The sequence below is a fragment of the Capsicum annuum genome, chromosome 12 (assembly GCF_002878395.1).
Source record: "Capsicum annuum cultivar UCD-10X-F1 chromosome 12, UCD10Xv1.1, whole genome shotgun sequence".
NCBI classification, from domain to species: domain Eukaryota; kingdom Viridiplantae; phylum Streptophyta; class Magnoliopsida; order Solanales; family Solanaceae; genus Capsicum; species Capsicum annuum.
Window position 1 is genome coordinate 188,795,433 of NC_061122.1, and position 25,826 is coordinate 188,821,258.

A 25,826-nucleotide genomic window follows, 5' to 3' on the forward strand; every position below is an offset into this window, starting at 1 on the left:
AGCAATGGAGAAGGGTGAAACTTTTTTCAGAAAGATTGCAAAAAAGCGGAGTGTAAATGCAAAGAGATTGTTGAAGCTTATTAGAAGAGATTTGTCAAAAATCATGGACATAGACACCATCAAGATGGTGGATAACTTGAGATTCTTTGAGAGATACCCTTGGGGTAAGGAGTCATTTGTCTTGACTCTAGATTATCTAAAGAAGCAGATAGACTCCAGTAGGCAGAAGAAGACATTTGAGACAAAGGGAGTTTTATCTTACGCGCTCTACGGATTTTCTTGGGCATTTATGGTATTTGATTATAAACCATTGAAGTAGTTTGTTATATACTGTAATTCATCTATGGTGTCTATAATATACTTACTCTCAGTTTTATGTTTTTGTTTTTCCTTTTGATCATAGATATGGATATACGAAGCCTTTTTCGCGCTCAGTAGGGGAAATGGTAAATCAACTGAAGACCCACTACACATTCCCCAATTGCTTAGATGGCATACCTCAAAAGGTGATAAGCTAATCGAAGGCGGTCCATATTTGAATGGATGGAGCACAAAGGTATGAAACTATTTTTTCGAAGAATACTTTTACCAATATAGCGTTGCTAATCAATCACATTTGCCTATTTATTTGTAGAGAGTGCACCTGTACCTTATCCTCACATTCGGTAAAATGAAGCAGCACTACATGAAAAAGTTCAAAGCATTTACGGATAAATTAAAGGACGCATTAATTGATAACTTGAAGGCTCATCTGGAGGGTGTGACTGCCATCACCTAATCGGAGGATGGTAAGGATGGGTATAATGACCGAGATTTGGGTGGAAATATTATTTCAAGGCATGTCACTTAGGGTGCGGGGACAAGTAAGCCGATAGCATCGGGAAATACATCGATGATTGTAAAATCTGGAAGAGCGCGTGTTTGGGCTGGAGGAGTCGATCAAGGACATCGTTGATTTTGTGAAAGAGAAGAGGCTGAGGAGAGCAAAAAAGGAGAAGCAAAAGAAGAGAGATGAAGATGAAGGTAATATCTACTCTATCTATTATAGAAGTTACATATTTTATATAATCCCTTTTACTTATAATAATAGAATCTATACCATTCTTCATCAACCGATATCTTAGTTTATTATAAATGGTAAATACTTGAAAATGCAGGTATGCAGGTTCAAAGTTGGTATTCAGTGGCGAGGGCTGTCCGCGATGACAGCGGCACTAAAGAAGCGCTCCTTGAGGTAAAAGCTTTGGAACAGGCCTCCATCAATGCTGATGAGGTGATGATCCCTGAGGTTGCAGCTGTTGTAGAGAAGAAAAATCTCGATGAAGGCGAGGAAGAGAAAGAAGAAAAAAAATAAAAAACCTGTTTGTGAAGAAGAAAACAAAGTTGATGGATCAACTAATGTGGAGATGGAGGATCATGACGAAGGCAGGCAGGATGAAGATGATAAAAATGAAAAGAGTGGTTGTGAAGAAGAAAATAATGAAGAAGATAGAGAGAAGACAAAAGAGAAAAATGCACAAGAAGTAGAGAAAGAAGAGGGAGAAGAACATAAAGAAGAAGGAAAAAATGATGCACCAGAAAAAGAAGGCATCGTGGAGAAACAAAACGAGAATGGATTTCCGAACTTGAATGAATTTATTAATGAAGTTACTCAGGACATCGACAAAATAAAAGTGGAAGATGAAAATGTTGAATGTTTAGATAATGTTTAATTTTTATTTGTGGCTGATGATTATTTTTATTAGACTAGACAATCTTAACTTTTAACTTTCAGCTCGTGATGTGTAGAGCTGAACAATTTTATTTTCTAAACTGCCTTTATAGTTTATGATAAACATTTTTCATTTTATATAATCAACGTATCATTGCTTTTACATGAATTTCATCATTGTTTATAGACTCTGACTACAGTAGAGTGTTGTGTAGTTGGTGAATGAAAAAGGTAAATCATATATAATATAAGTAACAAGTAGTCGATTAATAAAAGACTCAGAATACATTCAATCCCACTACACCCCCATTACACCTTTCCAAAAAGCTAAAACTAATAGTACATCATACACCATAATTTTTATGCCCTTTTTTTTTCTTCAGTCATAGCCAACTTATGCTTAAGTTGATCCCTCTCAATTTCGACGTCTTTCAACAATCCCTTTAAGTGATCAATCTTGTATTCCGATTCTCTATATAATGTCATTAGAAGATCCCTATTTTCTTCGAAATCTCTAAGCCTTTTCAATATTTCAAACTTTGCAATGCCTTAAAATTTTGACACCTCAGAATCGAAGGAAATTCACTCGAAATAAGAGCATCCATCATTATCCTAAAATAACAAGGATAAATTAGTAAATTGAATTATGAGATAAACACAAATAAATTTTTATTTAAATAAAAAAAACTTTTCAACCACACAACTGTAGAATTTTTGACCCAGATTTCTATCGGTTCGTGATATTTTCAATACCGCAGAATTACCACAACGATAAATATAAAATTTTTTGGACGTTGGAGAAGACTGTGACATTGTTATTGTTGATGCAAAACTTGAAAGTCATGAATAAATGAACATGGAGGAGCCTAAAAGGGTCCCTTTAATTAATATAGTAAGGCTACCAAAATCTAATCGTTGAAAAATTCTACCCGTTAGAATTGTACTGTTGGAGAAAATTTAAATGGATTATCATTTACTTCAAAGGGTCTCTAAAGAATGTTTATGTCTTCTATAATCGACTGTGTCACATACGAGTTATATATTTATATCAGTGTTGATTATTCTGTATATTGACATATTATCAATTTAGACTAAGGTCAATTATAGACCATTGAGACAGTCTATGATCAACTTACTGAATATATGAACATCTTAAAATAATGGGTAAAAAGGAGAAATTAAATAAAATAAAATAAAAGTATGTCAATTAGCACCATTAAAACATTGTAAAGCAATTTTGATGCATCAATTGTGACTTTCAATCACTTTTGAACGTGCTCAAGTGTTATCTAAGACGCGGTGTAGTCGTAGATTACTAAGATGACACAAAAGGAGAAGAAATAAAATAAAATAAAATAAATATTAATCATCCAAGCACTAAAGAACGACTACTTATCATGACAAGAGATTAGACTTATGTGATGACCATAAGGAAGGGTGATGGTTATCACTTGTAAGTGTTCAATGGACAAGTAGTGTATGAGAACAAGAAGTCCTTCTCAACAAAGATGCTTGTTCTATGTAATTGGTTGTTACTACCATTGCCCTCCCATATACTCATTTGATCGAGTGTTCAATTATTTTGTAATCCCATATTATGATATTTAGTCACTTTACATTACGTGAATGATATTTATTTTATTTTATTTTATTTCTTCCTTTTTTAATCTCACCTCCTTTGAAAATAGACTCAATTGGTCGATACATGACTAATAAATAGTCTGGTATAGATAAAACTAATTATCTATAATATACTCAACATACCAACTGAGTTTATTTTCAAAGGAAATGAGATTAAAAAGAGAAGAAATAAAATAAATAAACATCATTCACGCAATGTAAAGTGACTAAATATCATAATATGAGATTACAAAATAATTGGACACTCGATCAAATGGGTATAAGGGAGGGCAATGGAAGTAACAACCAATTACATAAAACAAACATCTCTATTGAGAAGGACTTCTTATTCTCATATACTACTTGTCCATTGAACACTCAAAAGTGACAACCACCACCCTTCCTTATGGTCATCACATAAGTCTAATCTCTTGCCATGATAAGTAGTCGTTCTTTAGTGCTTGGATGATTAATATTTATTTTATCTTATTTTATTTCTTCTCCTTTTTGTGTCATCTTAGTAATCTACGACTACACCGTGTCTTAGATAACACTTGATCACGTCCAAAAGTGATTGAAAGTCACAATTGATGTATCAAAATTGCTTTACAATGTTTTAATGGTGCTAATTGACATATTCTAATTTTATTTTATTTAATATCTCCTTTTTTCTCCACTATTTAAGTTGTCCATATATTCAGTAAGTTGATCATAGACTGTCTCAATGGTCTATAATTGACCTTAGTCTAAATCGATAATATGTCAATATATAAGATAATCAACACCGATATCAGTATATAAGTCGTACGTGACACAGTCAATTATAGAATTTGTATTTAGCATAGTCGATTATTTATTCGTACTGTACTCCGAGTTTAAATAATGTTTGCAAATCTTAAAATGGAAACTACTGAAGAAACACCAAAATCATTATAGATAAATAGAATATCATGAAGACAGAAACTTAAAACTTGTTTATAGATATATAAATGTTCATTGCATCTATATTTATAATTTTTGGGGAAAAAATCTCAAATAAAAAGTCAAAAATGAAGCTTTCACTTACATAATCCTACCATGAAAGCTTCATTAAGCAACGAACTACAAAACAAACAAAATAAAACTACACTAGGGGATGAAGAGGGGTGATGAGTACACGGGGGTCTAGGTTGAGCCTCTCATCTATGGCTCAAAGAAAATGAGCCATCCGCCAAAGCTCTCTGTCCAGCCGCCGTTGATCGACGGCAACACCCTGGAAAAGGAAATCCAGGTCGCTGCGAATCCTAAGCAACTCTATGTTGTTGATGGTTGTTATTCTAGGCATTGGCCTTAGTATGTATCTCCTCCTAGCCATCTTCTTCTCCCTTAGTCTTTTTCTTCAAAAATTGAGTTTAAAATTGATAAAGGCCTCTTTAAATAGATCAAAGCATGATAAAATCAACCAATAAAAGTTATACACGTGTTGATTAAAGGGGAGAAGGCGTGTGAGAATAAGAAATGAAAAGTCGCAGCAGTTGTGGCAGTCGAGTCATTTCAAACTGTTGCGTTTCCCGAAGTGCAAAAATTATATTAAAAGATTCATTGTATGAGGAAAAGGGTTTCTTTAATAGACTACACGACCGGTCGATGATATACTATGTAGTTTAGACTATACCCCATAGACCAAGCATCGATATATTATATATTTTGAGTCTAGTCGATATGTAATATGTATAGTCAATTTCATAACTTGGGATGACTATTTTCAAAATGACACTTTTTCTAATGCGTCATAATTATTTTGAATTCAACATTGTATGAAGAAAAGGATTTGTTCAACAGAAAATCAGGTAGGTTTATTATACACTACGTATTGAGTATTTATTCTGTAGAACAAACACTGATATATTATATATTATGAGGCTGGTCAATTATTTCAGTTTATAATCTAATTAGTATGTAGTATATAATATATGGACTGAAATCGATAATGCACAACCAAAAAAGTCGATTTAAACTGTAGTTCAGTGGTTTTCAAAACAGAATATACATTACATACTATCCAGTTCATTTGAACAAACAAAAACATTAAATACAATGATGATCATATTATCCTACGTTCACTCCCTTATTTCTTTTTCTATTGCAATTTCTGGATTTAAGGTTGCATGTTGTTCTCTTATGTCCTGACCTTTCGCACTTGGAGCACTTGTTTCTTTTCTTATACCTTGAAGGCTCCAACACACCCTTAACGCGTTTTACCTTCCTTCTTCTGAGTTTGGGATCAAAATCGGGTGAAAGAACTTGCATTTCTAGATACTCTCACGCCACACTCCACTCCAACTCCAGTGGTGCTGCACAAATAGGTTCCAAGTATGCAAGGAGGTATGATTCTTTTGAATATATTTTCGAAGAGTAGTTGTAAATGCTAGTGCCGTATTCCTCCCCGTGCTTCAAATACAACGCTACCATTGCATGAGCTCATGACAATTTCAACAAGTCGTACTTTTTGTAAAAACATGACTGTCTCAAAAGATTAACTGTTGCGGAATGACCGTAACCAAGCACGGTGAATTTGTCTGTGCTTCCATTTATGTTGTTCACATATAATTTATCTCTCTCAGTCATGTTTTCCCTCAAGATCGTCTTAGCTATGGGAATGAAGGTTGTCTTTGAATTGTCCTCCTCCACATACCTCTTCCTGAATATTTCTCCAAACCTATGTGCAATTGAATTGAAAATGGCCGCCACTGGATACTCTATTTCATCGCGCAACATTGAGTTGAGCGACTCGGCGATGTTTGAGATCATGACGTTGAATCGATTACCTGGAAAGTGAGCCCGGCTCCACTTTTCAAATCCAACTTTATGCTCGAGGCAAGCTACTGTGCTGGGGCATTTTTCTTTAAGGTCGTTGAAGTAGTCATTAAATTCTTCCAACGTGTAAGCCTTGGTTGCATGGTCGTATAAATAGAGAGAATAGAAACAATGGTGATTTGTTCAGAGATTTTCACCGAGATGCCTCATACAAACACCGTAATGCGCAAGCGGGTAATACTTTGTGAGGCCGTTGGCTATGCTTACATATCTGTCGGAGATAACGCACAGCTCTGGTTCGTCGATGACAAAGGCCTTAAGCTTCTCGAAGAAAAAGCCCCACGATGCATCGTTCTGCTTATCCACCACGCAATACGCTAAGGGATAGATATAATTCTGCATATCTTGAGCGACAGCGAACAGCAGTACGCCCTCGTACTTGCCAAAAAAATGCATGCCATCAACGGCAACGACCTTTCTCATGTGTAAATATCCATGGATGGAAGCCCCAAATGCCATAAAGTAGTAAATAAACCTGCCAGACTTCTCATCGACCATAAGGGAATTAATAGACCTGGGGTTGAGGCCGTTGAAAATATATGAAAATACGAGAAGAACTGCATATCTGTGCTCGAGTGTACCTCGAACTATGTTTTTCGCAATGACGCCTGCCATCCAACGCTTCCAATAGCCCGACCTGCAATGTAGCTTCCTAAATACGATCCTCTTAATCTCTTTCGAGCTTGGACCTTTGTTGTCGACAAAAAAGTTCAAAATAAGTGAGGCAATGACCTCAACGGTGATATTTTTGTGCTTTCCCATGACATGATCAACGCTACAAGTATGCTCTCCCACATACTTGTGGACATGAAACCAACCCGATTCTCTGATAGCACATGCGCGCACCATCCACCGACAAGTAAGATCTACACACCTCACCCTCAAGTATTTCTTACAACTCTTCACTGTTGTGTAATTGAACGATATTTTCACCGACGCCTGCTTCAATAAAAGATTCAACATTTTTTTTATCCTTAAATGTTTGTCCTACAAAAAAATTGGTGTCGTTCGAGAAAGAGTGGCTTCTTTGTGGTTTGAGTTATCCGTCTTCACCTCCTCCACACTCTTCTTCTTCATAATCTTCACTATTATCACATTCATCACTACCCATGCTATCATATTCCGTTGATGTATCATCCACAGTCGAGAGTGGGGTGTGGTGAGGGTGGGGCTGATCTGGAAACTTCTTCCCGGGACCTTTCAACAACTTTAACCTGCAATATAGGTCTGGAGTTATCAGAATCAACACAAAGCAAATATATTCTACATGCCTAGCATTCCTTATGAATGTTGGATGGATTTTCCCCCTCTCATTCATCAAGTAACTAATTACCACTTTGCTTTGATCACAACTTAATTCACCGCTCTCCATTACGCTTTTAACCATATCAGCGTATGAACCGTTATGACGAAGGGCAATGGACACTCTCTCTTTAGACGCGGTTTTTCAAACCCAACATTTAGGAGTCTCTTCCCATTCACCAGAAAATATACCACCAACAATCGTGTAATCTATAATAGACATAATATACCTCGATAATAGTATTTAATAGACTTGAATAGTGGTTTATGCGCCTAGACTTAATAGATTGAGGTCGTCTTCTTCCTAGCTGATGGCCGTATAGTGCACGATCGATCCTTTTCCGACGACCACCGAAATAATCCGACGAATTTCAGCTAACAAACAACCTAAGGAGTGTTGGAATGTTGTTATTGAGCCAAGAATCGATTTCAAAATGTGGGACTGATTTTTGAGCTTTTTGTATGAAAATGAAAGAAAAATTGGAGCTAAAAATAAGCGAAAATGGCTTATAACAATGGAGATAATGTCACTTTCCGATGGATGCCAAAAAAATCGACGAAAAATGGCCGAAAAATGATCGGAAAATCGAGAAAATGGTGCCAAAATTGGATGGTTGCTAGTGGATTGGTTGAGAAGCTTTGGAATTATTTTTTTTTAATTATTTATCCAATATTTATATTTTTGAAGATGGACGAAAGTATAGTTTTAACAAAATTGGGGCTGAAATGAGGAAAGGGGTTAAAGTATAGATTTTGCGAGGTGAGTGCTAGGGTGTGCATTTTATTTTTGTGATCTCATAAAAGTGTCTATTTTCCCAATTAAAAAAACTTGGTGTCTAAATGTCAAAATAGGTTTGGAGAGTGGCCTTTTAGCCAACTCCCCCTTTGTATATGTCCCTTCAGAAAGGTTTCCATTTTACTAGAAATGCAAAGAGCATCTCAAGAATTTTTGCACTACGAAAGACAAAATCATGCAATGTTTTGAAAAAAGGTAATTCTTTGTGATGTCAATAGGAGGGGATAACAGCTCTTGCGTTGCCACATTCTCCCGTCCATTTTTGTGTACATTTGCACTGAAAATAGGTCGCCTTCGGTGGCGGAATCAGATTACATCATGGAGGTTCAAAAAACAAAAAGATAAACACACCAAAATATGAAGAAAATTTAATATTTATTATATATAAATAAAATATAATTTTAACAATGAAGAAAATTTAATATTTATTATATATAAATAAAATATAATTTTAACATTAAATATACAGTATAATTATCTGTTCAAAAAATTTGGATGAACTCCCTCGCACTCAGGTGGCTCCGCCCCCGAGTATAATTGTTATTACAACTTACAAACTTGAAGACCCTACCATAGTGTACTATGGTGCTGTATAGTATGGAGTTTGTATAGTTCTTGCCACGTTCAAAAAGAAAAGTCCATGTGAATCCGTGTTTGTGTTTATATTTATGTAAATATTATTACTACTCATACGTAGAAAAAAAAGAGTAAATTTTTAATATGAAAAGTCAATACTCAATACAACTACTAATATCAACTTAAAAAAATGTGACAGAATATTTATTACTGATAAACTTGTTAAAAAAATTTGTGATCGAATTGTGATGATGTTATTCGTTCATCAACAACAAAAAAAAAAAAATTATACTCATATTTGTGTTGAAATCATAATTGATAATCAACCAATTTAACTATTTGACTCCGCCGGTAACAATAGGTTCATTAACATTTTATTTATGGTATAAAGGAAGAAATTCTACTTCTAAAACTTTTTATTTATGGGGAGAATACTTATTGTTTAAAGTTGAGGGAGGAGTTTGATTTTTAAAGTAAAGTTGAGGGGTAAAATGATTTTCACCCATTTTGAATACATTTGTTTTAAATATTGACAAGATAACACTATCTAATTCTAAATTGGTTCCTTGCATTTTGCTCTTAAATTTTGAAGAATGAAGTTTGATAATGAAGTTAACAAAGTATCCGCCGCTGGTAAGACACTGGTAACGTGGAACTGGAAGATTTATTAATTGATTTATTTATCTATTGTTTGAATTTTCAAAGTTCAAAACGAGCGGCAGTGTGAACCAATAAACAATAAGTATAAGTAAAATCAATTAACCACCAACGATTTAATTGAGGGTGTTTGTCCATGAAATTTTTTTATTTATTTTTTTGAGTTAAACATCAAAAATATGTTTTAATCATAAATTTTTTTAAAAAAATTACTTTTAGTTTATTCACTTAATTTTCAGAAATTTCCAAAAAAAAAAAAATCACTCTTAATTACTCGCAAAAATTTTAAAATTTTAATTTATTTTATTGCCAAACACAACTTTAAATTTCATATATTATGTTTCACACTAAAAACAAAAACTAGTTTTTTGCTATTTTCATGATGCATGGTCAAACGCCTAGCTAGTTAGAATCTCTGATTTGTTGCTTGAAAATAGAATTGTCCAAAACACACTTTTATTTTTCAAAATAAAATTTACTTACGTGAATTTAAATTAATCGAACTTTAAAATAGATATTATATTAAACATTGATGAGCCATTAAAAGGGTATAATACCAATTATACATGGTAGGTAACCATCACTATACCTTATAATTGGAGTATCAATCAAACTGAAAAATTGACCCAAATAAAAATTAAAGCACACACAAAAAATTTATTGCAAGGTCATCGTGGGGGTATTAATTATATCAAGTGAGTATATATATTTAATTTACAATGATTACAATCCATACTATATGTTATATACTTACTAACACGAACACATCACCTATTTCATTCTGTATTTTCTAAAAGTAAACTCATTATGACAGCAAGAGCCATTATTCACACTGCCATCAAGGATTTCTAATTAATTAAAACTAAGAAGAATCTTTCTTACTCACCACTAAATTGACAGTAAGTAGTGCTTGACATCAATTATACAATCTCTACCATATACCTTTAATAATCTACATTATCATGAGATGTACTTCCCTATTCATTTTACTTGTCTATTTTAGAATATTCATATTTTATTCTTAATATTAACTAATCAATTTCCAAATTACCTTTTCAAGTCCATTGAAACTATATATCATTAGTAGGGAGACTTGATTTTGTAGATCATTTGTAGTTTTTGTAGAAAAAAAAATTAAGATCGATTATGAAAGATCTTTATTTTTACATAAAAGAGATACGAAAATGTCATTTTTTGATGCTATTCAATTGGTAAGTTATCAAAATATTTTAACTCCTATTAATATGTGTATTATGGTAAAATATACACTTCACTTGCTATTCTTTAAGGGACGTTTGGTAAAAGGTATAAAGGATAAATAGTCCTAAAATAATATGAAGGATTATTTTATTCCATATTAGGTTGGAGGTATTAGTTAGTATTGGGATGATTTATCCCATCATTTATTGTTGGGTTCGAAATCGAGAGAGCGTCTTGCGGAAGCTTATAATTTGCAAATCATGGAGGTGATAATTCAGATGACAAAGAAAACTAGAACACAAAACACATATTATTTAATATGATTGGCTAGGACGCCTACATATTAAAAACTAAATTAAAAAGATTAAAATCTATTAGGAGAAATCTCCCCTTAAACAAAAATCAACCTAATAGAAAGAGATTCTTTTCAACAAGAAAATATTTTTCACCAAGAAAAGTAATTCTAATTATGATATAAAATTAGATAAAGTAGAAAATTTGGGGTAAATCCTAACATTTGTAATGAGATAAGTTATCTCATATGCCACAAACATGACGGAATAACTAATTTCTGGATTACTCTTTTCCAATCAAACAATCTTAGGCTGCATTTATTTTTATTAAGATTCAGACGTCTGAATCTGAATGCATGTTTGAATGATTAAGATGTTTTCTGAAATCAATGGTTAAGACTATATATTTTTCAATATCTGAATATGCAAAATTTATTTATTTTCATATATAATAAAAAAAAATATGATTCAAATAAAAAATAATTATATATTAGAAAAATATTTAATTTAATACAATAAAATTATTATTTGATTGGAAAAAATATTTATATTTGTTAGTGATAATGAAGATGGTTTATAATGGTGATGGTGGTAATGATTGGTGTTAGTGATTAGTAATGGTGGTGGTGATAGTTGTGATGATAGAGATGTTTGGAATTGTAGTGACTGTTACAATGGTGGCGATTGGTAGTGGTAGTGGTAGTGATGTGAAGTTGGTTGATGTTAGTAGTTGGAGGTGTTGATAGTGATAGCTTAAAAATGAACGCATGATGATTGATAATGTGTTGGTGGTAGGTGGAGATGTCATTTGCTGTGATAGTGAAAATGATTATCAGTAGTAATATACTATAGCAGTAATGGTGGTTGAAGCGGTGGTAGAGATGGCGACATCGGTGACAATGGTGGTGGTGGCTAAAGAATGTATGGATGTTGATGATGTGTTAGTGATAGTTAGCGGTGGCGCTAGTTATGATAGATGAGTTGGTTAGTAGTTGGGATTGGCTAATAGTGGTTGATGATTGTGGTGATGTTATTGGTGTTGACATTAACATTGACGTTGACGATGATGATAGCAGCGGATATAATTAAAATAATGAAGGTGGTAGATATGGTAGCGGTTGAAAATAATGGTTAGTAGTAATTATGATTGTAAATAGTGGTTGTAATGGTGGAGGTGGTTGATGGTGGTAGTTGGTGGCAAGGTGGTGGTTGACAATGGTGGTGGTAGCAGAGATGGTTAGTGGTGGTGACTGATGATTATGGATAGAGTAGTGGTGAATATTATGTAACACAAGAATACTTCTTAATGATTAAGACTTGGTTTCAAATCTGAATGATTAAGACCTATTAAGACCCATTAAAAGTCTTAATGAAAAACAAATGAACTTAATGGTCTGAAATCTGAATTATTCAAATTCAGATCTCTATTAAATGCAAACAAATGAGGCCTTAAAAGGAAGTGCAAATTCAAGTAAACATGAATGCAAAAAATATCATTTTGTCTTTATCGGGGGTGGACATAGAAAGTATCTTCTAAATAGGGGTGGGCGTTCAGTCGGTTCGGTCTGATTGTTTAATATTGGTTCGTTTTATCGGTTTTTGGATTGACAAAAGTGACATTCGTAAATTCGGTTTGGTTCGATTTTTACAAATTCGGTTCAGTTATTTTGGATTTTTATTTCGGTTTGAAAAATTAAAGTAGTTAGCCTCTTTTTTTCATAACTGAGCATTTAAAATTGATGGATTTTTTATAAAAATTCTTTTTTTCAAACTTGTTTTTCATTCCCAAATATAAATAACTCAACATGGATGAAATGAAATGAAATAATCATAAGCTTAACATAATACATAACGTCATTAATCATTACATATAATAGAACCTTGTATAAATAATCTACAAAATAACACAAAACTCAAAAAAATAGTCCATGAAACAACATACTTTCTGCATAAATAGTCCATAAAACAGTCCAAAATCACCAAAATAGTCCATAAAATACTTAAGTCACTAAAACAATTCATAAACAGCCTGTAGCGTATGCAAATATGCTGTTAAATGTTAATTGTGAATGTGAATTACTAAATATCATTCACATTCATATTATATATATATATATATATATATAAAGTCCAAAGTTACCAAAATAGTTCATAAAATATTTAAGTTACTAAAACAATTCATAAATAGTCTGCGGTGTATGCGAATCTGCTGTTAAATGTTAATTGTTAATGTGAATTACTAAATATCATATATATATATATAATATTATATTATATATATATTTTTATTTATTTATAAAATTTTGGTTTTCGATTTTTCGGTTTAATCAAATTTTTTTTAAAAATCGAACCGAAAAACCGATGAATTTGGCACTTAAGTACAAATGTAACAATTAAAGATGAATGGATTTGTACTTGTTACATTTGAATTTGGCACACTCATTAAGAAAATAATGATTGATATGATTATTTAGCACACTACCTGTAGGGTTACAGTGGGTTATTCATCACTTATGAACCTGTTCCCAGATGAACTCACACAACTAGAACTGGGAGAGAAATAAGCTAAGAAGTGCAGAAATAAAGTAAATAGTGGACACAAGGATTTTACGTGGAAACTCCTTTCTCAAGGGAGAAAAATCACCGTCTGCCTCTAGGATTTCTAAACTCCACTATATCCAAGCAAATTCTTGATTACAGACTCCAAGGATTAACCTCCTAATCCTTTGTCTCCTAGCAATAATTCTATTACAAGAAGACCCAAGCAGTAATTCTACTGCCACAAGCTCCAGCTAACTCTAATTGGACACACTAAGCTAACTCTAGCTTGAACAATCACCTAACTCTAGATGTTTATAAAGACCTGAGGTTTACACCACAACACCTACCAAAAATCATAAGCAAATGTAGGCAAACATTTAAGAGCACAGTACAAAGACACAACTACAACAAGAAAATAAAAATACAACTCGATGAACAATCAATTCTCTGTTGCAAAGTGGAGTATTTGATTCACAGCTTCAGAAAGATATTTTTTTGTAAGAATATGGAAGCATTGATTTTCTTATTGAGGAAGATGAGCAATATAAAGTATGACATAAGAAAATGTAGGAGGTATCCAATTGGCTGAGACAAAAAGGTGATAGCAGCTTTCACCAACTTTTGTACGTTACGCCAGCTGTGACAATTGACTCTAATAATGATAGGTAATCCCAACCCATTCTCTAAGTGGTAGATTCTTTGTCATCATAGAATCTCTAAGAAACAGGTCCCAACATACAGTTTGTCAATCATCAAAACTAAGGACTTAACAATTTTTTCCTTTTTAATGATGCAGCAACACAAGCCAAACCAATTTGCCCAATCAATTCCCCCTGTCATGATATCTCTAAGCATTTTTCATTTTATTCCTCATGAATGTGAGCAACTTAAGATTCACCCTAAGTGAGAGAATTTTTGTCTTCACTTACTAGTACCAATCACATAGCCCAACTACATGCCCATGCCCATTACAGCTACAAACTATGCACAACTACATCTTATTATTTCCCTCTTTTGACACCATCAAAGAGGTGAGGCAGTAAACCAAGCATAGATAAGCAAACATGTTAACTTATGGCCATTGAGGCAATACTTACAAGAGCAGAAAAAAGAAGACAAAAATAAGAGAAATGATAGCACAAGGAAGGTTTCATTCATTCATTGATCAGTACCAAAAGTCATTCAAAAACAATAACTATTAAAAATATCAGAATAACAATGCCAGGTAAACATCAGAGACACAAAAGACTTAAGTGAGTAAATTTTGACGGGACTAAAGAGAAATACTGAAAATGAGTAGATACTATGTTGGAAAGGAATTAGAAAGAAGGACCAAGAGCTTCAGGCAACTATCCAAGGATTAAGGTCATTATTTCACCTTCTGCAGCATGTACCTTGATAATTTGTTGTGTCAAATCTTCTTTCAGCTTCTCCACTTGTACAGGGCAACATTTTCATCTCTTGAATTTTCATTTGAACTGGTATTCACTTCCCCTCCTTTTACTAATGCAACTTTCAATTTAGGAATCTCATCATCCTCTTGGACTACCATGGCTGGCATGACATCCAGCTCTTCTCTTAGGCCTTTCTGCACATCAATCAACTCATGTATAATAGAATTAAATTTCCCATCTTTTCATCTGGGTATGCATTCATTATCTTCCAAAGTCGTGATATTGAACATCTACTTTGCTGACCTAGCCTTGCCCTTCCACATTCGACATTGAAGTAGCCAAATACTCTATTCAACCAAAAACCATAAGCTAACCCATGTTTGCTATTTTTTGCGGTCATAACTGTGTTGATGTGTTCCATGACAATCGCTGGAAGGTTTACTTTCTGATATGTAGACAATACTTCCATGAGGTATAGATCAAGGCCACTCACAATAGTTCTCTTATTAGGCCTAGGAAATAGGACCTTACTCAAAAACTCAAACAACAACTGAAATTCTCCCCTGAGAGACCTTTTATGGATATTTTAGTATCCAAGTCATCAAGTGCACCATAAATTCAGAAACTCAGCAGACCCCTCCTCTGATTTTGTGTACCTAATTCCTACAGTAGGAGCCCCAAGGATTTTAGAAAGTGTATCTTCATCTGATCTCATATCCACACCATTGACTTGTGAGGTTAGATACAAACCATCATCAGAAATGATCAAGTTATGATAAAACATTCTCACCTCTTTTTCATGTAATTAAGGCACAAGCAACTCAAACAGGTGCTCCTAGTGTTGAAACTTTACCCAGTTAATTAGCTCCCTCATTCCTAGCATTCCAACCACAACAGGATCAAATACTCTTCATCTTAAGACTCTCTGAGTTTTAAGGATCTTTTCTCCCTAGACAGACCTTTTTTCTTTTCAGATGAAGCACTAAACTTTTGTAAAGACCTAGAGAATATCTATACCCAAAACTAACATTGGTGGATAGGTAGAGGATACGTAGTTGTGTGAGACTATTCTCTCTAAGAAACTCGACAAAATAGCCGTAATAATTCCCTTTCCAGTAGACCCAAGTGTTAAAGAGGTTCTGGGTAATTTAGAATTGGGACCTAGTACCTTGTCAATAAATTTTATTGATCTCTTTCTTTTACTAGTAATAGTGAACACTAATTTCTTCACTAACAATCCTTTTTCTTTCTTTGGTGAGGCAACCTTTTTTCTGTCACTTTTTTCTTTGCAGCAGAGTCATACCTCTCAATATCAGAATCAAGTGACTCATCCTTATAGTCACTCAGGTCTTCAAACATGCTCTCAATTTTACTATCCTCACTCTCATTGAACATGCTATCAGTATCTCTTTCAGATTCCTTACTATCTACCATATTTTTAGCAGTCGATTTAACCATAGTTATTCCACTTTTATTTGGCATTCTTTTTCTTTTTGTGCTTTCCATCCTACCATCATTGTTTCTAGATAGATTACGAATAGGTGGAAGTACCACATCATTATAATCATCCCTTTCAGGAAGGTCATTTTCCTTCCTAGTAAGCAAAGTAGGTAAGGGTGTTTCCCATCTGTGGGTTTCTGAACTCAGGGCAGTCCGACCTTGTACTTCTATTTCTTTACTCATGGCTAAAATTGGTGATAGCAAAATCCTTTTTTGAGCATTAAGGAATGTAAAGGATATCTCTCCTTTTCAATGGAATGGGCTCATAGTTTTGTGAGGATAAAAAGAATGAGACCACTTTTGGAGTTGATGGTCTGAGAATGATGAGAGGACCAAGGTCTTGAACGGTTAGGAATTAATGAGATTGTATGAGGGAAAAAGTTTTTCAAAATGAGAGAGAAAATGATCTAATTTTTGTTTTATATAGTGATAATGCCCAAACTACCCCTTCTTAAAAGGACAAAGTTGTCGGTCAAATATAGCAACCCAACTAAGATGGGGTCGATCCCATATGAAATAGGCTGAAAATCCTTATCAAACTTATTAAAATCAACTGGCAGTGCGGGAAATTAAAAAGGGTGATTTGTTGAAATAAAAAAAAAGAATTGGTTGATCTTGGTTGTAAACAATCTAAGATGAACACTAGATTGGTGGTCCCCCTGGCTTCGCAACTCAGTTGACTTATCATGCATTGTAGAACTATTCCAATGCCTTGCATGCAAAATCTGATAAGTTATGTACCATCAATCGTCTTTTGGACTAGTTGATGGATTTCACTCTTTACCTTTTGAGTCTCAGGTTCTTACTAATCCTTATCCTGGATCCAGTTAACTATTACTTTTTGGGTTTCTAGTTATTAGATGATAGTTAACGATCTTACTTAGATAATACCTATTAGCGTGGATGGACCATTAATCTATGTTGTGATCTTCTTTTCCTAGTCACTACTCCTCTGTCGGAGTAAGTAGTAATAATTTAGGCGGGATCTTAATGTTGGCCACCGCTAGAAATTAATAATAATGAAGAAAGCTCAATACATGCTAGAGCTTTATCTAGAATGACTTGGCATTTCCTCTACTTCGTTAATCCACCAGGGTTCCCACAACACTAGCTAAAGGAATTAGTCATTCATAGTTATGAGATCAATAATAGAATCATCAATCATAGAATCCACAGACAAAATTACAAAATCAATCTCAAAATAATAAGAGAAGAAATCCCAAAGTCTAAAATTGAATAAAAAACCAAAAACAATAAGATGTTTGTGAACTTGGCACGAAAGGGCCTCAATTTGAATTAATCAATATATGAATGTATGTTCAATAAACTAAATAAAGCCTAAAAGGTATTTATAGATTACAAAAAACCTTAGAAATCAAATCCAAATTAAAATATGAAAACTTAATTAACCAGACATAATAAGACTTAAAAACATCATAGGGGTGTATTTGGGATACATGAAAACCCTAGGAAATGATTTCAGAATGATTCAAAAATATTGAGGTCGATTGCTACTTACCTATGTCTACATGCGGCCTGCCAATGGGCGCATGCACCACATGCAGTCTGCCAGTGGGCGCATGTAAACATGGATAAGTGCCAGAAAAATTTTCTGCACTGTCTACTCTCTGGACTTTGGACTTCTGGTACTTACCTTACCCACATGCAGTCTGCATGTGCGACATGCGGTCTGCATGTGCAACATGCGGTTTACATGTATGACATGCGGTCTACATGTGCCACATGCGGTCCACATGTAGACATATGTAAGTGCCAAAGTTCCCAACATTAGATAGATAATTGAATTAGATTTTCAATGATATCAATTTCACCTTAATCGAATATCGGGGTGAAAAGTATGTTCGAATTACTAAAGCGTTGTCAACTCGCCAGATCTTCAATTCTGGTACTTAACTTAGTAACATACGGACCACAAGTTCTACATGTGGTCCACATGTAGACATAGGCCTTTCAATTCTCACGACTAAGCTTCCGAACTTCAAATTTTAACACATGCTTTGGTCACATAAATTCGCTAAGTGACACAAATATCCGAAAATGACCAAGTGAGTGGCCAAAAATATCACTTTTCATTTTTTTCTTGAATTTAGAATCTGAAACCTAATTTTCTGCAAAACAGTCCAAAACACATAAAATCTAATAAAATAGCCTTAAGTACATGCATATTCACCAAGTTTAAGCATCGTAAGTATTATATTTCTATAGCACATCAAGACCATCAACTTAGAATGTTGCAGGTCCTTAGGCAGTAAAATATAACAAAATATACGACGATGCTTAACCAAGAGAAACCTAAGATACCTATGGCAGTCAATCATCAATTTTAGCTCAAGATCCTTACCCTCTCTATGTTCAATCTTTTAAAAATAATCGTGTTTATTAATGAAGCACAACAAAGTGACACAGAGGAATCAAACATGGCAATTACATTAGCAATAGACAACCATGCATATATATACAAGTTACACTTACCTAAACAAGTATGCAACTAGAAATACAACCCATGTGTCATCACATCAAAGAAGTCCCACTCTCTCATATGAAATAATTCATGCTAATGCAGGGAAGATCAAGAGACACTCATACTCACAAAAGAAGTTCCAATCAGTGTGCAATAAATACTATAGGCTTGCCCTTATTTTCTTCACCTAAGCTTTCAAGCAGTCAAGCCAAGATCACTATAGGACTTTTCTTAGCTTGCAATATAGGATTGAGGGGTTGGTATGGTACATATGAATATCAAGTGATTACGCTTCTTTGGCGCTACAGCTACTTTTGGGATCCACACTTGATCAATTTTTTACTTTATTTTTGCCCTTATTTCTCTCCTTTTATTTTAAAGAACCTTCAGGTTGTGTGTGGTTTTCTTATTCTTTCTTTTTCAACTTATTTATTTTATTTTATTTTTGCTTTTATTTTTCTATCACACCCAATCCTACTTTTTTCCTCTTATTTTATCCTTCTTCATATCCATTTTACATCACACGCTCCTATAATAGCCATCCTCAAATTAGACAATTTGCTTGATTTGAGGTGCACAATGTCCAAGGAGGAATGAACCAAAATAGGTTATTGCAACACAAATGGGAAGGTGAAAAGGCTCAACAAGAAAAAAAATTATAAGACTCAAAATAAGGATCAAGAAATACTATCACATTGGAAAAGTTATTTAGGCTAAAAGCGGACTAAAATATAAAAAATGACCTATGATCATTTCCTAACTGACTATCCTACAACCCTGGTAAGACTAACTGGGCAAGTTCTGAATTTAACACACATAGGTAACTAAGTAGCATCTCACACACACATAGCATAAAGTCAATATCATAAACTACTACCTATCCTGTTTATGCAATTATTAGCACGTGATAATTATGTCTGTGATCCTAATTCCATAAATAGATCCACAATAATCATATATATATATATATATATATATATATATATATATACGTATCACACGGTTCAAAAATAAGCTAGTGAAGGGGCATCACTAACAAAAATATGTTAACTGTCCTAGATACTCATTTTTCTCCTAGTTAAACACAAAACATCACAAACAAAATACAATACCCCTTAACATGTTGACTCTACTAGGAACAGGACTCGGGAGAAAAGAGACACGAAAAGAAAGACCCCAGAAATACATCAACACCCATAAGCAGCCTCACCCTCAACTTAAAATGATGCATTGTCCCCAATGCATCAAACTGCTACTAAATAAGAGAGTTAGGAACATATTTGTGGCACCATTGGTACAGAGATCTGACCTCAATCACAAATACAAATACAAATACAAAAGATAAAATATTTTGGGTTGCTTCCCAAGTAGCGCTTGATTTCATGTCACGACATGACGGGGCAATGTTGGTTACTCAGACTTCCCCAACAAAACCATAGGTACGTTGATTACTCAAACTTCATCATGGTAGCCCAATAGTTGGCCTCCACTTTTCTCTTTCCACTTTGAACTTATGAACTGCACCCCTGATTATATTTTTGAGTTCCAATTATGCTCATAGGGCGGAGGTATAGAAATAAAGAGTCCAAAAAATAAATGTGGCATGTTGTACTTCTTATCCCTTATATGAGGAATGTATTTCTTTGATTCTAGCTCGGCAAATTAAGAATATAGATATAGATTTCCTCCTCTTTGAACTCTTCTTCAAGCTCAAATGGATCGATTAAGATTTGACTATCCAAACACAATGTGAAAAATACATCAAATAAGGTCCAAAATGCCCCAACTCAGGAATTGCATCCTTCTTTATATCCCCACATATCTCTAGTATTCTCTCCTTAAGCGTGACACTATCCATAAGAGTATGAGTTATTTTTTAATCCTCCAATTTTAGCAAAAATTTGGGGCATTACACGCAACAACTTTTGTATTCAATTCTACTTGTAAGTGGTAGATATCCAAGATAGATCTATCAACCTTTTGAATAAGATCACGATTGTTGTGGATAAGGCGTGTCACTATTTCCAATAGGCTAGCCTTATGCTCAAACACTATATTTGCCACACTCCTGCAATAATGTACGACATCAAAAGAAAAAAGATCAATAAATAAGGAGTCATCATAACTCTATACTTTCTCTAGGCAGGCTATCATCTCAAGAAGAGTAGGCAGTAAGGCAAATAAAATAAAAGAAAATAAAGCATAACTCTAATAACTTTAATAAATAACTCCAAAACTGTATTCCTCGGCAACATCACCCATTTTTTATAACGCCCAAACTACCCCTCCTTAGAAGGATAAAGCGGCCGCTGTCAAATATAGTAATCCAACTAGGTTAGGGTCGATCCCACAAGGAATAGGCCAAAAATCCTTTTCGAACGTGTTAAAGTCACCAAACAGTGCAGAAAAGTAAAAGGACAGATTTGTTGAAATGAAAAAAGAAAAAAATTGGTTGCTCTTGGTTGTAAACAATCTAAGACGAACACTATACTTGTTTTCCCCTTGGCTTCTCAACTCAGTAGACTTAACATGCGCCATCAAACTATTCCAATGCCATGCATGCAGAATCTGACAAGTTATGTACTATGAACCATCTTTTGGACTAGTTGATGGACTTCACCCTTTACCTTTTGAGTCTTAGGATGTCGTCGTACTAACCATAATCCTGGATCCTAGTTAACTATTACTTTTGGGCCTCTAGTTATTAGATGATAATTAACAATCTTACTTAGATAATACCTATTAGCATGCATCGGCCGTTAATCTTTAAATTACTGTTGGGATCTTCTTTTTCTAGTCATTACTCCTCTTTTGAAGTAAGTAGTGATAATCTAGGCGGAATCTTAATGCTGGCCATCACAAAGAAATTAATAAGAACGACGAAAACCCAATACATGCAAGGATTTTTATCTAGAATGACTTGAAATTCCCTCTACTTAGTTAATCCGCCAGGGTTCCCACAACCTTAGCTAAGGAAATTAGCCGCTCATAGTTATGAGATCAATCACGAAATCCATAAAAAAATTATAAAATCAATCTCACAATAATAAGAGAAGAAATTCCAAAGTCTTAAATTGAATAACAAACCAAGAACAATAAGATGTTTGTGAACTTGTCCCCAAAGGACCTCTTTCTGAATCAATCAATATGTGAATGTATGTTCAATAAACTAAACAAAGCCTAAAGAGTATTTATAGATTACAAAAAATCCTAAAAATTAATTCCTAATTAAAATAGGAAAACTTAACTAACCATACATAATAAGGCTTAAAAAATTATAGGAGTGTATTTAGGATACCTAGAAACCCTAGGAAATGATTTCGAAATAATTCAAAAAGTTGAGGTCGGTGGCCACTTACCTATGTCTACAAGTGTCCTACCAGAGGGCACATGTACCACATGCGTTCTTCCAATGGTCGTATGTATACATGGGTAAATTCCAGAAAAATTTCTTGCATAGTCAGTTCTATGAACTTTGGACTTCTGGTACTTACCTTACCCATATGCGGTCCGCATATTCCACATACGATCCACATGTAGACATAAGTAAGTGTCAAAGTCCCTACTATCAGTTTGCTGAGGGAGTACACCTTCAAATTTTTTTGATATCTAGGAAAGTCACAGGTTTATCTTCATTATCATGTCTGCCATAAGGGTAAAGAGTGAGTTAAAAATCATGCCTCTTCTTCCATTACCACCATGGAAATGTTCTTTCCTTGCCCTCATTCATCTGAATCACCCCAGTAAGTTGCAAGTACTTTATTTGCAACTTTTTTAGCTTCAGCTTTCCTGTTATACTTCCCAGGAACATGTTCCTTACCTCTCTCCTTTTCAACAAATTGTTTGACATATACCTTGTACTCAACCTTGAGCATTAGATAATCCCTGATGTAATGGCCCAGCTTGCCACATTTATGATTGGTACCATTGTTATTTCCTTCATTTAAATATTTGCTAGATTCATCTCTTCTACATAAATCCCCTGATATTTTCAAGGCTTTGAGAACCTGTTTGGCTATATAAGCTATTTCATCTTCTTTAGTTCAGTGAGTATCTTTTGTGGCCTTCAAAACTAAATTCCTTTCTCTTTTAGGCTCGTCCTTTAACTTTTCAAGTTTTTTTAACATCTAATAAGTTTTTAGATTACTAATGAGCTCATCCATGACTATTTTATTCAGATCCCTTGCTTCAGTGATTGCATTGACTTAGATTTCCCACCTCTTTGAAAGAATACTAAAAAATTTCCTAACCTGTTTGTGGGTTGGAATAACTTCTCTAAGATAATGCAACTCATTAGTTACTGCAGTGATCTTTTTATGTGTTTCTTAAATGGACTCTCCCTCTTTCATAGAGAAAGTATCATATTAATTAGTTAGCATATCCACCTTAGACTGCTTGACCTAAGTAGTTCCTTCATGGGCTGCCTAAAGGCAATCCTAGATCTCCTTAGCGGTTAGACAGGCAGAGATCCTGTTGTACTCATCAGTATCAATACCATATACAAGTATCTTCTTAGCCTTTTAGTTCTTCTCTATCTTTTTCTATCTGTATCATTATATTCTTTCTTGGTCTTGGAAACTTGGAAGGTCACATCACCAACTTTTACTGTCCTTGTGGGAATAAAAGAGTCATCCTCAATGATATTGTATAGCTCTAAATCTTCAGTCAGAGTGAAGTCATGCATTCTTGTTTTCACCACCTATAATATTCACCATTGAACCTTGGTGGTCTAGTAGTTGACTTGCTTTCTTCTAGATTTGGAGAAGCAGTTATTTCTCAAGATCCTTCCAAGGGGTTAACCTTTTTATGGAAGACCTAGATCTAATACCAAGTATAGGGTTGATCCTCACCTCTGGAACCTGTTCTCAGATGAACTCACATCACTAGAACTAGGAGAGAAATAAGCTAAGAAGTACAGGAATAAAGTAAATAGGACACAAAAATTTTACGTGAAAACTCCCTGCTCAAGGGAGAAAAATCACGATCTGCCTTCAGGATTTCTAAACTCCACTATATCCAAGCAACTTCTTAAATGCAGACTCCAAGGATGAACCTCATAATCCTTTGTCTCCTAGCATAACTCTATTTCAAGATGACCCTAAGCAATAACTCTACTGCCACAAGCTCCGACTAACTCTAACTGGACACATCAAGCTAACTCTAACGTGAACAATCACCTAACTCTAGATGATTACAAAGACCTGAGGTTTATAACACAACACCTACCAATAATCATAAAAAAAATGTAGGCAAACGTTTAAAAGCATAGTACAAAGACTCAACTACGACAAGAAAATAAAAAATATAACTCGATGAACAATCAGTTTCCTATTGCGAAGTGGAGTCTTTGATTCACAGCTTCAGAAAGATATTTGTTGTAAGAAAATGAGAGCATTTGTTTTCTTGTTGAGGAAGATGAGCAATATAAAGTATGACACAAGAAAACGTAGGATAGATCCCATTGGCTGAGACAAAAATATGGCAGCAGATTTCCACCAACTTTTATTCTTTGCACCAGCTGTGACAGTTGACTGTGATAGAGACACATGAGCCCAACCTGTACCCTAAGTGGTAGCAACTTTATCATCACAAAATCTTCAGGAAACAGGTCCCAACATGTAATTTGTCAATCATCCAAACTAAGGATTTAACACTACCTCTATTATTTGATGTTTAATATGAAGTCTTGAAAATGATTTTGAGAATAAATAATTAATGTTGAAAGTAAAACATGAAAACTTTCTTAATACTCCTTCCATTCGGATTTACTTGTCACAATTTTTCTAATTTTATTTTTTTTTATTTTTGATAAATTAAGAAAAGATAAAAAAATAATTTATGTTTTATTTTTAACATTAGTTACTTATTCTACAAATTATTTTTTAATATTTATTACTAAAGATTAATTAATTGAATTGTTGGGATATGAAACATCCTTTAAGAAAAATCTTTTAGGACATAAATTATAAGTTACTTTTCACTATTACCTTTTTAATTGTTCTTAAATTACTTTTCTAGAAGATGTGAAGTACTTAAGAACCTCATTAATGAAAGTGTAAAATTGAAAGAAATTTTCAACATGTCTCTTGAATAATGAACAATTCATTTATTTTGAAGATTAAAATATAGCTCAACAATTCATTTATTTTGAAATGAAGAAATAACAAAGTAATATGATAAAGTCACTATACTAATCATTATTTTTGTAATAATTTTGTTAAGTTAAAATATAATTAGTAAATTTAAACGGAGAAAATATATTAAAAATAACAAGTAAAAATAAAGGAACAAAGTAATTATAAATAAAAGATAATTTTATTTTACAACCCCTACTAGTTATAAATTATTAAAATTTTAAAAATAAATAATTCATCTTTATAGCAAAAGTAAAATGAATTATTATTTTTATTATAATAAATACTGCTAAAGATTGACGGAAAATAATACTCCCTCTATTTCATAATAAATGAATTTTAACACACAGATTAAGGAATAAGCATTAAAGATATAAATTTAACATAACTTTTTATTTTTATCAAAAAAAGAAAAAATTAATTTTATAATATCTTTTTAAAAGTTAATTAATTATTAAATTATAAGAATAATTTAAAAAAAATTTAATAATTTAATTATTTTAAAATACCAATAAATACTCCAACAATTCACTTATTCAGAAACAGATGAACTGCTATTCACTGAAATGTAAATGGAGTAAAGTGAGAAAATGCGGCTAGTCTTCTCATCATCAATTACGTACCATTCAAATTCTTTTTCTCAAAATATGTGCAACAGAAAGCACGGTGCCCCATTTTGCTTCTCAGTTCTCAACTTAACAACCACCTTTTTCTGTTTTATAAACTTTTACTCTCCTTTTTATAATACTACCACACTAATATAT

The 25,826-nt window shown here is 33.5% G+C and overlaps 1 protein-coding gene across 1 annotated transcript; it reads right to left on the reverse strand.

Moving 5' to 3' along the window:
* Positions 1–6,310: 6,310 nt before the first annotated feature.
* LOC124889698 lies at positions 6,311–7,150 on the reverse strand. Its single transcript, XM_047401680.1, has one exon. The coding sequence runs from the start codon at positions 7,148–7,150 to the stop codon at positions 6,311–6,313; it is 840 nt and encodes a 279-aa protein (XP_047257636.1).
* Positions 7,151–25,826: the final 18,676 nt, after the last annotated feature.